The sequence below is a fragment of the Peromyscus californicus genome, unplaced genomic scaffold (genome assembly GCF_007827085.1).
Source record: "Peromyscus californicus insignis strain IS unplaced genomic scaffold, ASM782708v3 Scaffold_5__1_contigs__length_169319896, whole genome shotgun sequence".
Taxonomy (NCBI): Eukaryota; Metazoa; Chordata; class Mammalia; order Rodentia; family Cricetidae; genus Peromyscus; species Peromyscus californicus.
In genome coordinates, this window is record NW_026294573.1 from 143,920,229 (window position 1) to 143,932,470 (window position 12,242).

The following is a 12,242-nucleotide window of genomic DNA, read 5'->3' on the forward strand; positions in this document are numbered from 1 at the left end:
CAATTGAGATAAATCCTTAGCTAAACTGACAGTAAATCAATCCAACAGGAAATCTTAAAGTCCCACCTCTCAGCACCCACTTTAGACTAATGAGGAAACTGTGAAACTTCATGACCCATGGGGAGGGTCGGTGAACAGCAGTGTGGTCTAGAGTCTTAACTGCCTAAGCACATCACAGGAACTCTGCCATCTTTCACTAACTTTGAAGCTTGTTTTAAAACTCGATTAATTTTATATTTTCTTTTCCTAAGCTGAAGGTGCATCCTTCAAGGCCAGAGCCTCAGCCTGGAGCACGTTCTATGAAAACAACTTCTTGAGAGGAGATCTAGCAAATGCCTCAATCATTGCACTTTGCAGAAAACTACTTCACAAAAATGTTTTTCCCTGATCGCAGTGACACTTTGAAGATTTCAAACATCAGTTGAGATAGACAGGAAGCTCATCTTCCTAAAACGTCATTTTTCTGAAATAACCACCCCTCAAAATCCTTTATCAGTTTAAATGGTTTCGAGTGCATGTGGAATCAGCCCATACCCAAACGAGAGGCTGTGATGAATGAGTAGAATGATGTTTCAAGATAAAAGTCTTCAATAAACCCAGAGAGCAAGCATTAGAGACCGTCACTAGCACAGGAAAACAAATATGTGGCATAGGCCACCCTATGGATTTGCACTGAAACATGCTGTTCATTTTTAAATAATTTGAAGTAGAGGAAAAGAGGAGAATGGAGAGGATGAGAGACATGATTGGATATGCTGCACCCTGGAAGAAGCCCCATCTCCTGAAGGTGGGCTTACTTGAGCAGAGGCTGTTGTGTGAGCCAGAGAAGCAACCCAACTGGTCTAAGACATCTGTTTAACCCCACAGACTCACAAACCGAAGAGCTGACTAACGCCCCACTCTAAAACTGTTTCCTTCTGAGTGCGTTCAAGAGGCTAACTCCCATGGTTTGCAGTTTGAGGCCAATTATCTTACCCGAGATCCCCAGTTCCTATGGCCATCCAATCTAGCAGATTTATTTTGATTCCTATTTCCTGTGTCATTGTGCTAAAAAGGAAGCACAGGAGTCAATGTCTTCTAGTAACTCGGCCATCATGGACATTTTGGTGCTTCTAGGTGTACTGGCTAGTATCGTGTGTCAACTTGATACAAACTCAGGTCATTAGAGGAAGGAGCCTCAGTTGAGGAAATGTCTCCACAAGATGCAGCTGTAAGGCATTTTCTCAGTTAGTGATCAATGCAGGAGGGTTCAGCCCATGGTGGGTAGTAGCATTCCTGGGCTGGCGATCCTGGGTTCTATAAGAAAGCAGGTTGTAGCCGGGCGGTGGTGGCGCACGCCTTTAATCCCAGCACTCGGGAGGCAGAGGCAGGTGGATCTCTGTGAGTTCGAGGCCAGCCTGGTCTCCAAAGCGAGTTCCAGGAAAGGCACAAAGCTACACAGAGAAACCCTGTCTCGAAAAAACAAAAAACAAAAAACAAAAAACAAAACAAAACAAAAAAGCAGGCTGAGCAAGTCATGGGAAACAAGCCAATAAGCAGCACCCCTCCATGGCCTCTGCATCAGCTCCTGCCTCCAAGCTACAGCCCTATTTGAGTTCCTGTTCTGATTTCCTCCAGTGATGGACTATGATCTAGAAGTTTAAGACAAATAAACCCTTTCCTCCCCAATTTCCTTTAAAGTCACAATGTTTCATTGCAGCAACTGAAACCCTAATGCTGTGGATATCACTCTGTATAAATAAAATGCTGATTGGCCAGTAGCCAGGCAAGAAGTATAGGTAGGACAAACAAAGAAGAGAATTGTGGGAAGAGGAAGGCTGAGTCAGGAGATGCCAGCCCACCATTCAGGGAGCAGCATGTAACAGGCACACAGGTAAAGCTACGAAATACGTGGCAACATATAGATTAACAGAAATGGGCTGAGTTTAAGTGTAAGAGCTAGTTAGTTGTAGGCCTGAGCTAATGGCCAAGCAGTTTTAAATAATATTGGCCTGTGTGTGTTTATTTGGGTCTGAGCAGCTGTGGAAACACAAGGACGCAGGAACTGGGTGGACACAGGAAAACTTCAACTACACCCTAAACCTAAGACACTGAGTTTGGGCCACAAATAACATTTGAGTCAGTACCATCTCTGCAAGGTACTGACTTCTATTCCTGTGGTTCCATACACAGATGAGGAGAAGTCAGACACAGGAAGGCAAATACTGTTTGATCTCACTTATATGTGAATGTAAAACAGAAGTCACAGAAGCAGAGAGCAGCATGGTAGTTACTGAAAGTTTGTGGGAAGAAGAAATGGGAAGAGATGGCCAAAGATCTAAAGGCTCAGTTTTATAAAGATAAAGAGGTTCTAGAGGATACACTATATAGCTAACAGCATTGTTGTGATTTGACAGTATGAATGAGTTAGATCTTGAATTAAGTGCTCCACAAAGAACACATAATACTAGTAAAGGTCATGAGAGGAAATGTTGGAGACTTGTCTTAGTTACTTTCCTATGGCTATGAAGACACCATGACCAAGGCAACTGACAGCAGAGTTCATTGGGAGCTGTGATGGTTTGAATGAGAATGGCCCAAATAGGTTCATGAGCTTGAATACTTGGTTCCTAGTTGGTAGAGGTGTTTGGGAAGGAGGAGAAGGTGTGGCCTTGTTGAAGAAGGTGTGTCACTGGGGGTGGGCTTTTGCAATTCCCAGTTGGTTCTCTCTCTCTCTCTTTCTCTTAAAGTTAAGGACATATGTTCTCAGCTATTGCTCTATGCTATGCCTGCCTGCTCCCATGCTCCCTGCCATGATGGTCCCACTCTGAGACTGTAAGTCCACAATAAATTCATCCTCCTATAAGTCCCTTTGGTCATAGTGTCTTCACAGCAAAAGAAAAGCACCTAAGACAAAGGCAATGAACATGTTCAAGGTCCTGATGGTGTCATCAGTTCACGGTTGTGTATTTATTCCCAAACCCATCAAATGCATATATTTCTATGGAGACTTTTGCTAAATATGTACAGCTTTTTATATTAGTCATATTTCAATGAAGTGGTTTAAGTTCAGACTTGCATCATAACTCACAACTAAAATCCCAGCACTCAGGAGGTTTCTAACTTCTTAATTATGAGTGACTCTGTACGGCCTCCTTAACCTAGACATGTTTCCTTGAGGAAGAATTAGATAAGAAAAAGAACATCCTCTCCCCAGGCACACTGAAGCCAACTTTCCTCTCACTCCCATCTGTAGCCCACAGCAGCCCCAGCCCAAGCTGACTTCCTTCCTTCTTCTGGGTAACTGCTGTTGAACCACAGACTAAAACTCCCTCCAGAAGCACAGGTCACTGAGGCTGCATCCACCAGGGACATGCTCTTATCACACAAGACAGAAGAAATGTTCAAAGTGTCACAAAAGGTGCTGCAAGAACCTAAAAGTAGCACATTTTAAGAGCAGGAGTCTCCCAGATGAGGAAACCTTATGCCACCAGCTCCACTTCCCTGAGTATTCACACACAATAGTGCAAACAGAGATGCCTATTAGCGTGACACTCCTGGAGGACCAGAGACTTAGCGTGAGAGTAAGAATTCAAAAACATCCCAGCATTGCCTTTTATATTTACAGTCTGTTGCAATCACATGAATATTGGGTTAAGCACACCATTTGGATCAATTCCACCTGTTTGTTGTTTTGTTTTTACAAGTATGTATGTACATATGGCTGTGTTTCCACTAGACAGGGCCTGGGGCTGCCGATTACCCTCACACTCACCTTCAGAACCTCAGCATTTTGGAATTAGAATACATATCTAATACACGGTTGGGGGTGAGTGCAGGGTGGGGTACACAGTAGTTCTTGAAGTGGCTCTGAAGAATGGAAATGAGAACTGTCAGGTGTAGCTAGAGTTTTCCTGCCTGGCCCACAGTCAGGACAAATCTCTCTCACCCGCCAGTCCCACAGCCTCTCAGACCCAACCAAGTAAACACAGAGACTTATATTGCTTACAAACTGTATGGCCGTACCAGGCTTCTTGCTAACTGTTCTTACAGCTTAAATTAATCCATTTCTATAAATCTATACCTTGCCATGTGGCTCGTGGCTTACCAGCATCTTCACATGCTGTTTCTCATCATGGCGGCTGGCAGTGTCTCTGACTCAGCCTTCCACTTTCCAGCTTTATTCTCCTCCTTGTCCCGCCTATACTTCCTCCTGCCTGACTACTGGCCAATCAGTGTTTTATTTACTAACCAATCAGAGCAACACATTTGCCATACAGAACATCCCACAGTAGTCAGGTCCTACAACACATGTGCTCTGTCAGTATCTCACTCAGGTGAAGCCCAAAAATGTCCTAAGGGTATGGGTGCACACTCCAGTCTGAGACCTACAAGTGCATTAGTGTGTGTGTGTGTGTGTGTGTGTGTGTGTGTGTGTGTGTGTGCGCGCGCGCACGCTCTGTGATTACAGAATACCCACAACTGCGTGATTTAAAAATAATTAATCTGTTTCTCACAGCTCAAGAGGTTGGAAATTATAAGCACAAGGAGCAGGCACATAGCAGGGTCTTCATACAACGAAATAAAGAGTGAAAGCTGTTCTTCAAGGAACTCATTAACACTGTGCCCATAGTCTTAGTTACTTTTATGTTGCTGTGACAAAACACAATGATGAAGACAACTTATAAAAGAAAGCATTTAATTTGGGGCTCACAGTTCCAGAGAGTTAGAGCACTTGACCATCACGACTGAGAGCACGGCAACAATCAGACAGGCATTGTGCTAGAGCAGAAGCTGAGAACTTACATCCCAAGACACAACCATGAAGCAGAGAGAGCTAACCAGAAATGGTGTTGGTTTTTGAAACCTCAAAGCCCACCCCCAGTGATACAGCTCTTCCAAAAAGGCCACACCCCTTAACTCTTCCCAAACAGTTCCACCAACTGGGGACCAAGTATTTAAGCATATCAGCACATGTGCAGGGTAGTGAATGGTATTGTCATTCAAACCACCACATTCCACTCCCAGACCTCCATAGGTTCCTAACCATATCATAATGCAAAATGCATTTAGTCCAACTTCAGAAGTCCCCATAGTCTTTCACAGTCTCAACATAATTTTGAGGTCCAAAGTCTCATTTGAGACTTAAGACAATCTCTTAATTGCAACCCACTATAAAATTAACATCAAAAAGCAAATTACATACTACTGAAGTACAATAGCATAGAATATACATTACTATTCCAAAAGGAAAAAAAATACTGGACTGATACCCAGTGGGGCAAACTTTAAATTCTGTAACTCCATCTGTGATATCATAGGGCTTAGATGGTTCCATCCTTCCAACTTTGCTGACCGAAACTCACTTCTTTCTTTTGGCCTAGTTCTACTCCCTCTACGCAACTCTCCCAGGCAACATTCCACAGCTCTGGCATGTCCAACATCCTGGAGTCTGCAATTCAATTGAGGCTTCGCTTTCACAGCTTCATACAATGGACTCTAAGGGCCTCCATGCAGGACCTCCTCTAGCTTTCCTTAACCAAGGAGGAAGATGTCATAGCCACTTTACTCATCTATCCTTCATGACCTAAAGCCAAAACAACATGAAGGATACTGCCAACTTGGGCTGCTTGCTTGGCATGAAGCCTGGCACCTTCCTTGAATTACATTTGCATAAGCTTTACTTTGTTTTCCTTTTTAGGTGGAGAATATTCTTTGGCTGCATGGAGTTTTTCCCTAAGGCCATTGCTCCCTTTATTCCATTCTGTATCAGGACTCTCCTTATCTCCTTCAGCAAAAGCCTCAGCTCCAGAAAAATTTCCTGGTGCTCTTTTTCTCCTCAAACTGTATACTTTGTATTTCTTTTCATCCTGCTTGCCCTTTTTTTTTTTTTGGTATATGCCTAAGTGTTGCGAGTAATAACTACTAACAGAGTTAATATTATGACAGTAAATATTAGCTTGTCTTAAAACCTCTGTTGCCAACAAAACCAGTCCAAATACTCTTCTTATATCTTTATCCCATAAACAAGGACGAAACCTTCATGGTAGACCCCACCTCTCAGTACTATCACATTGTCAATACCTACATTTTGGAAGTGACAAATTAAAATCATAGCCATGTTAGCTTGTTTTGTTCTGTTTTTTCCTTCCATTTAGACATGGGCAGCCACATTCTTTGCCAAAATATGACAAGAATGGTCTCTAGCCCAGTTGTTAATATTGTTCCAAACTGAAACCTCTAGAGCTGGGCCTCCATAGCCCACGTTGTACTATTTTCTTCTAAGCTCATACTAGCATGGCCCATTAAGCCCTACTTATAGATTTCAACCACTTTCCTAGTCCAAAGTCCCAAAGTCTTCTACATTACTCTAACGAATAACGTAGTCAGGTCTATCAGAGCATGAGCCCATTCCCTGAACCAACCTCTGTGTTAGTTACTTTATATTGCTATAACAAAGTGCCATGACCAAAGCAACTTAGAAAGCATTTAACTTGAGACTCATACTTCCAGAGGGTTATAGTCCATGACCATCATGGAGTTGAGTATGGCAGCAGTGAGGAATGGGCTGACACTGGAACATCAGCTGAGAGCTCACATAATGATCTGTAAGTAGAAGGCAAATAGAGCTAACAGGGAATGGTGTTGACTTTTGAAACCTCAAAGCCCATCCCCAGTGACACATCTCCCCTAACAAGGCCAAACCTCCTAATCCTTCCCAAACAGTTTCATCAACTGGGGGCCAAGTTTTTAAACACATAAATCTATAGAGGCCATCCTCATTCAAACCACCACAGCTAAGGACATAGATGAAAAGTTACAATTAGCATTTCAAATCAGTTGAATCATTTTCGTGCATGGCCATGGTGTGGACCAAGTCTTCAGGGCAACAGCCTCTCATTTCCAGATGGAGCAATAAGACCCTCTAGGCAGCCAGCTGTGTCCCTAGCTTACCAGATTTCCTCATCTGTCCGTAACAACAGGTGCAGCTTAGGGAAGACCATATGCTCAGCAGCCCTGGGCTTGATACCCAGCATCCAAAACAGACATAACCTAGATCCTAAAGACCACGTATACCTCATGCTCTAACTCAGGCTGTCAGCACTGGGTCTGTCCTTATGTAAGACAGGAAAGGGATAGAGAGAAGGCAAGACTAAGAAGAAAATGTAGCCATCCTCCTTTGCTCAGTGGCACTGTTTTAGGCTGAAAGGGAAAGGAAGAACAAGAGATAGGTAATACAGGAATAGAGATAAGCTAAGAAATGTAAATAGACAGGAGGGAAGGACAGGCAGAAAAGACAGGGTGGGCTAAGAAAAGAGTAGCAACGACCAACCCACTTCTCTTGATGTATGTTCACATCTCTTGCCATATGGCCACTGTTCCATCAGCATATTCTAGCAATGCTAGATGGTTCTGTCTCCATTTCACTGACTGTCAAAACAGGAGATATCTTAACATTTCTATCATATTTGGTGATGTTTGGCATTCTTATTCTGTTTTGTAAATCTCATTTCTAAACAAAAATTCAGGTAAAAAAATGTTTTTGTTGTTGTTCCAAGATTTCTACTAATTACAGCACTTCTTATCTTAAATTTATTTAAGGGCTATAGATCTTAAAAAGAAGAAAATTACTCTCATTTAAATCTTCCCGATCATCTTTTTCACTCCCACATACAGTACATCAACCAGGAATCATGAAAAAGTCACCTCCGCAGAGGCTTCCAGTCCACGCTGTTTCTCTACAAGCTGCTGTCAGTTTACTACGAGGGCAGTGTGATTTAGCACACTTTTCTCACTGTTGCCAGTGAAGAGGAGGCACCAGAAGCTTGCATGAGGCTGAACAGCAGCTGGGTTATAAACACTGACCACCTGAGGCAGGACGCAGCTTCCGCTCTTCCCAACTGTGCAGCGTGAGAGTCTGCCTGCTCTTTACCTCTTACTGGTGTTTCATGTATGAGCACTTCCTTCTTTCCCTCCCTGTCTCCTCCCTCCTTCCTCTCTCCTTTAATAATGCACAACTTGATTTTTCATGGTTATACCCTCTTTCTTTGGACTTCTAATTTTTACTGCCCTCTCGGGACCTCTCATTTAACTTTACTTTCTTTGAAATTCTATGAGAAGCAGCGAGTGAAATCTTCAAGTCAAAAACAGACCTCTCCTAAGATCATATTTTAGTAAACCACTCTAAAGTGTATTTTCATAGACACAAACCCATGACATACCTATGTGAATCTGCATTTATACTGTGTGATGGTTTGAAAGAAAATGGCCCCCAAAGGAAGTAGCACTATTAGGAGGCATGGCTTTGTTGGAGTGTGTGTGACTTTGTTGGAGGAAGTGTGTCACCATGGGAGTGGGCTTTGAGGTCTCCTATGCTCCAGCTACTCCCAGTGAAACAGTTCGCTTCCTGTTGCCTACAAGATATAGAACTCTCAGCTACTTCTCCAGCACCACGTCTGTCTGCACACTGCCATATCCCACCATAATGATAATGGGCTGAACTTCTGAAGTGTAAGCCACCCCAATTAAATGTTTTCAATTATGAGAGTTGCCATGGTCATGGTATCTCTTCACAACAATAGAAAACCTAACTTAAGATATACTGCTTCCCTCTCAGGAGATGTCACAGTGCTCTGTGCTAAAAATACCTAAACCTTTAGCCATTCTCAAGGGAAGAGGAGACATTTCCTCCAAACACACAGGGAGTTGGCACAGTTTGCCTCCCAGTATGACTTGGTGAATGAGGGTTAGCCTTGACCTTTGGCCTTACCAGAGGGACAACACAAAGCCAGGTTCCCTTTGAAAGCAGAGAGAGCTACAAAGCAGTAGCTTCGCACTGCATCTTAGAGCTTACTTGGACAGTGAAATGGTATATCATGTCTATGGCACACCTGGGAATGTTCACAATGGCACTCAGCTTGCACATTCCCAGAACAGGCTGGCAAGGGAACCTCTACAACATCTCAGGTAGATCATAAATCTCCAATACATTGAGGTTAAACAAACCCATATAAAATAGTTATTTACTCTAGGTCAACAAAACTGGAGGTTTATCTATTACAGAAGCTGCCAACTTACTGTTAAATCTCTAAATTAGATGCCATTAGCCCAAGGCTCTATCTTTAATATTTAGAGCAAAATTTCTAACTTCTTCACTCCTGCCTAACAAACCTCTACTTTCTGAAGTCATTCCTCGGGCCTTCCAGCCTGACTCTCTGGGACACATTACCACAACTGCCACCACCTGTGCAGTCATTTTCCTTCCCAGTTGACAGCAACACTTCTGAGAGTGAAGGATGTGTTTCAATCCTGCATCCTCTGTGTCCCGTGACACTCAGACACAGTTTCTTATAAGAAGAAGAATGGAATTAGGATTTGTCCTATGGAAAATAAGTGAAGAGGATGTGGTAAAAGTTCAAAAACAGGGAAAGGGATGGAGAACAGGAAGAAAGGGAACTTTAAAGTGTTCCCTAGACAAGCGGAAATTGAAAATGCTAAGTATACGATTTGAAAGAATTCATGCTAAAACAAGGAGTGCTGAGAGTGGGACAAACAGTCTTCTCCAGGAAACAGCACACCAGCTGGCTGTCCACCTCCAATGGTCAGCCCTGGAGAAGCACATACAAGGAACATTAAGCAGACTAAGCAGGTTGTATTTATGTATTTATGAATATATATGTATTTACATATATACACTTATGTAACAATATAATGAAAAAAGAGGCCATAAACTTGAAAGATGTGGGGCAGGGGGTACACAGGAGGGTTTGGAGGGAGGGAATTATGTAATTGTAATCTCAAAAAATAAATATTTTTAAAATAAAAATAATGCTAGCAAAGGAATCAATCTAGAAGTTAGTAAACTTGAGCCTCTTAGCTTCAAGAAATGATGGGATATAAAGAAATCATAAAACTTTACTGAAGAAAACTTGGTGTTTTCTATTTCTTAAGCTTTTGGGGTTTGGTGATGAAGGGAAAATACGGCTTTTGAGAATATAATGCTTATATCCAGAGCTATAACCCCAGCCCCTTCAAAATCATTAAGCACATTCTAGAGTTACTGAATCATGATTTCCCAGCTAACATCCAGCCAAAACTTACTGGGGTGTCTCTGCTCCCTGTGGATTAGCATTGGTCTTTTTTTTTCTTCTTTTGTAGAGTGCATCTTGCTACTGAGTCTTAAACTCCTATCCTGAGATGACTTTACCACCTTAGCTTCCCTGTGGATGCGAGTCCCCACAGATGGCTTTCCTTAGCATTTAGAGAATCTATGTAGAACCCGAGACAGCAAGAGTAAAGCCAGGGAATGATCCAGAATATCCCAGGACCTTCTTTCTGACTCTCTTGCATACCCTAACACATCACAGTGTTTTGAACACTGAGAAAGAGCTATTGCATGCCTATGAAATAATCAGCAGTCTCCCTCTATTTCCAGAACCATCTCTTTCCCACACCTGGAAAAATCCATATAGAGGAATGGACAGACTAATCAAAAGTTTGGCTATTTCACAGTGATTTCTATTCACTCTATAAAAACTAACTTTTAAAGTACAGATCATAAATGAGCCTTGGTTTTGTCCATCCTTGACCTTTCCATTGCTTTCCCTGGCTCACGACAGTCAACTTTCATCTGAAAGTTATGACTGATTTAACAGGAACTAAAGCATAAAATAGATATTTTCCCTTGACAGAAAGAATATTTGACCTCAGGACTTCACTCTGAAAGATTCAAAGGTACATACTCACCTGCAGCTGGGATATAGTTAAAGGGTATCGGAATAATATCCAGGTAACTCCTTCGCTGCAAGGTGGGATAGTAAGAGAGCCTTCGTAGACCCAGTAATCCCGCAGAAGAGGGTCTGTGCAAACACATGGACATGTTATGAAAGGGAACATTGATGGCCTTAAGACTCCAGCCATGATTTCCAAAATGGCAGTCTGTCCCTTCTCCGATGGATGACATTTTTAAGCTAGCGCCTTATATGCAAATTCTTAAACTACCATTTATAAAGAAAATAATAATGCAAGACATTATCAATTCCCTTTATATTTACAGAGATGTCTATCAATGGCTTATATCTACCAAGCTTAATACATTTAGGAAACTACTACCCATTTTTTATATTAATTGATTCACAGCTGACATCTATTGAACTATGTCAAGTAATATTTAGAGAAGTATAAATCAATTTATTGAATCGTCACAACAAAGAAATGAGTCACATTAGTCCCATTTTATAAAGGGAAACTAAGTTACAGAATGTTAATAATTTGTCCAAGATCACACAAAACTGGCAGAGGATTTGAACCCAAACAGTCTGCTTTCAAAGACTATGGTTTTAAACATTCTGTTTGAGCTATTTTACATTACTACTTCAGCAGCACATTACTAAGATTCTAAGAAGAAAAAAGAAATCACAGATTTGAACTCCTGAGCACTGCCTAAGAGGAATTCAGAATTAAATACTCCGAAGTAAGGGCTCAATATATGAGGGCAACTAGTTTGTGATAGAGCAGTTAAGTATAGAAAGAGGACACAATGGACCAATCTATTGGGTTTTGTTTGAAACACTATGGAACAGCACACAATTTAAGCAGAGAAATGTGGAGACCAAAATTTTATATTAAAAAACACCTTGAGCCGGGCGGTGGTGGCGCACGCCTTTAATCCCAGCACTCGGGAGGCAGAGCCAGGCGGATCTCTGTGAGTTCGAGGCCAGCCTGGGCTACCAAGTGAGTCCCAGGAAAGGCGCAAAGCTACACAGAGAAACCCTGTCTCGAAAAACCAAAAAAAAAAAAAAAAAAAAAAAAACACCTTGAACTCCAAGTTATATTCAGAGTGTTTTATGTATAATTATCACCTGTGCATAAATACAATTAGAATATTTAAATCGTGATGCTGTAAGAAAGTGACCTTATAAAATTAGATATAAAGTTTATTTCATTCTAAAAATGATCTAATAGTCTTAGCACTGTGCCAGTGATTTGATAGTTGTGGGTACTTTATACTGAGGCAACAATTTTACATTTTACAAATGATGTCACTGTGAATGTTCTTTCTGGAATATGGAAGCAGTAGTGAGGGTTTCCTAACATTCAAAAGGTTTCCTGCCTTATCAACATGATCTGGAACTTGTACCTGCTGTAGAGAACAGAAATTGCAAAGCAACTTTATTAATTAGTAATGTGTGATTATGAACACTCTGAGGAAAACAGTGTGGTGACACACCCAGTTCAAGTCCATTTCAGGTCACCAAATACTT

At 41.7% G+C, this 12,242-nt stretch overlaps 1 protein-coding gene across 1 annotated transcript in view; it reads right to left on the bottom strand.

Annotated features, from left to right (window-relative positions):
* Ca8 (carbonic anhydrase 8) overlaps window positions 1-12,242 on the bottom strand; it is a 102,974-nt gene that overhangs the window by 23,883 nt on the left and 66,849 nt on the right. Inside the window, exon 7 of the mRNA XM_052717313.1 lies at window positions 10,726-10,838. Within this exon, the coding sequence (XP_052573273.1) occupies window positions 10,726-10,838 (113 nt within the window). The remainder of the gene's footprint in view (window positions 1-10,725; window positions 10,839-12,242) is intronic.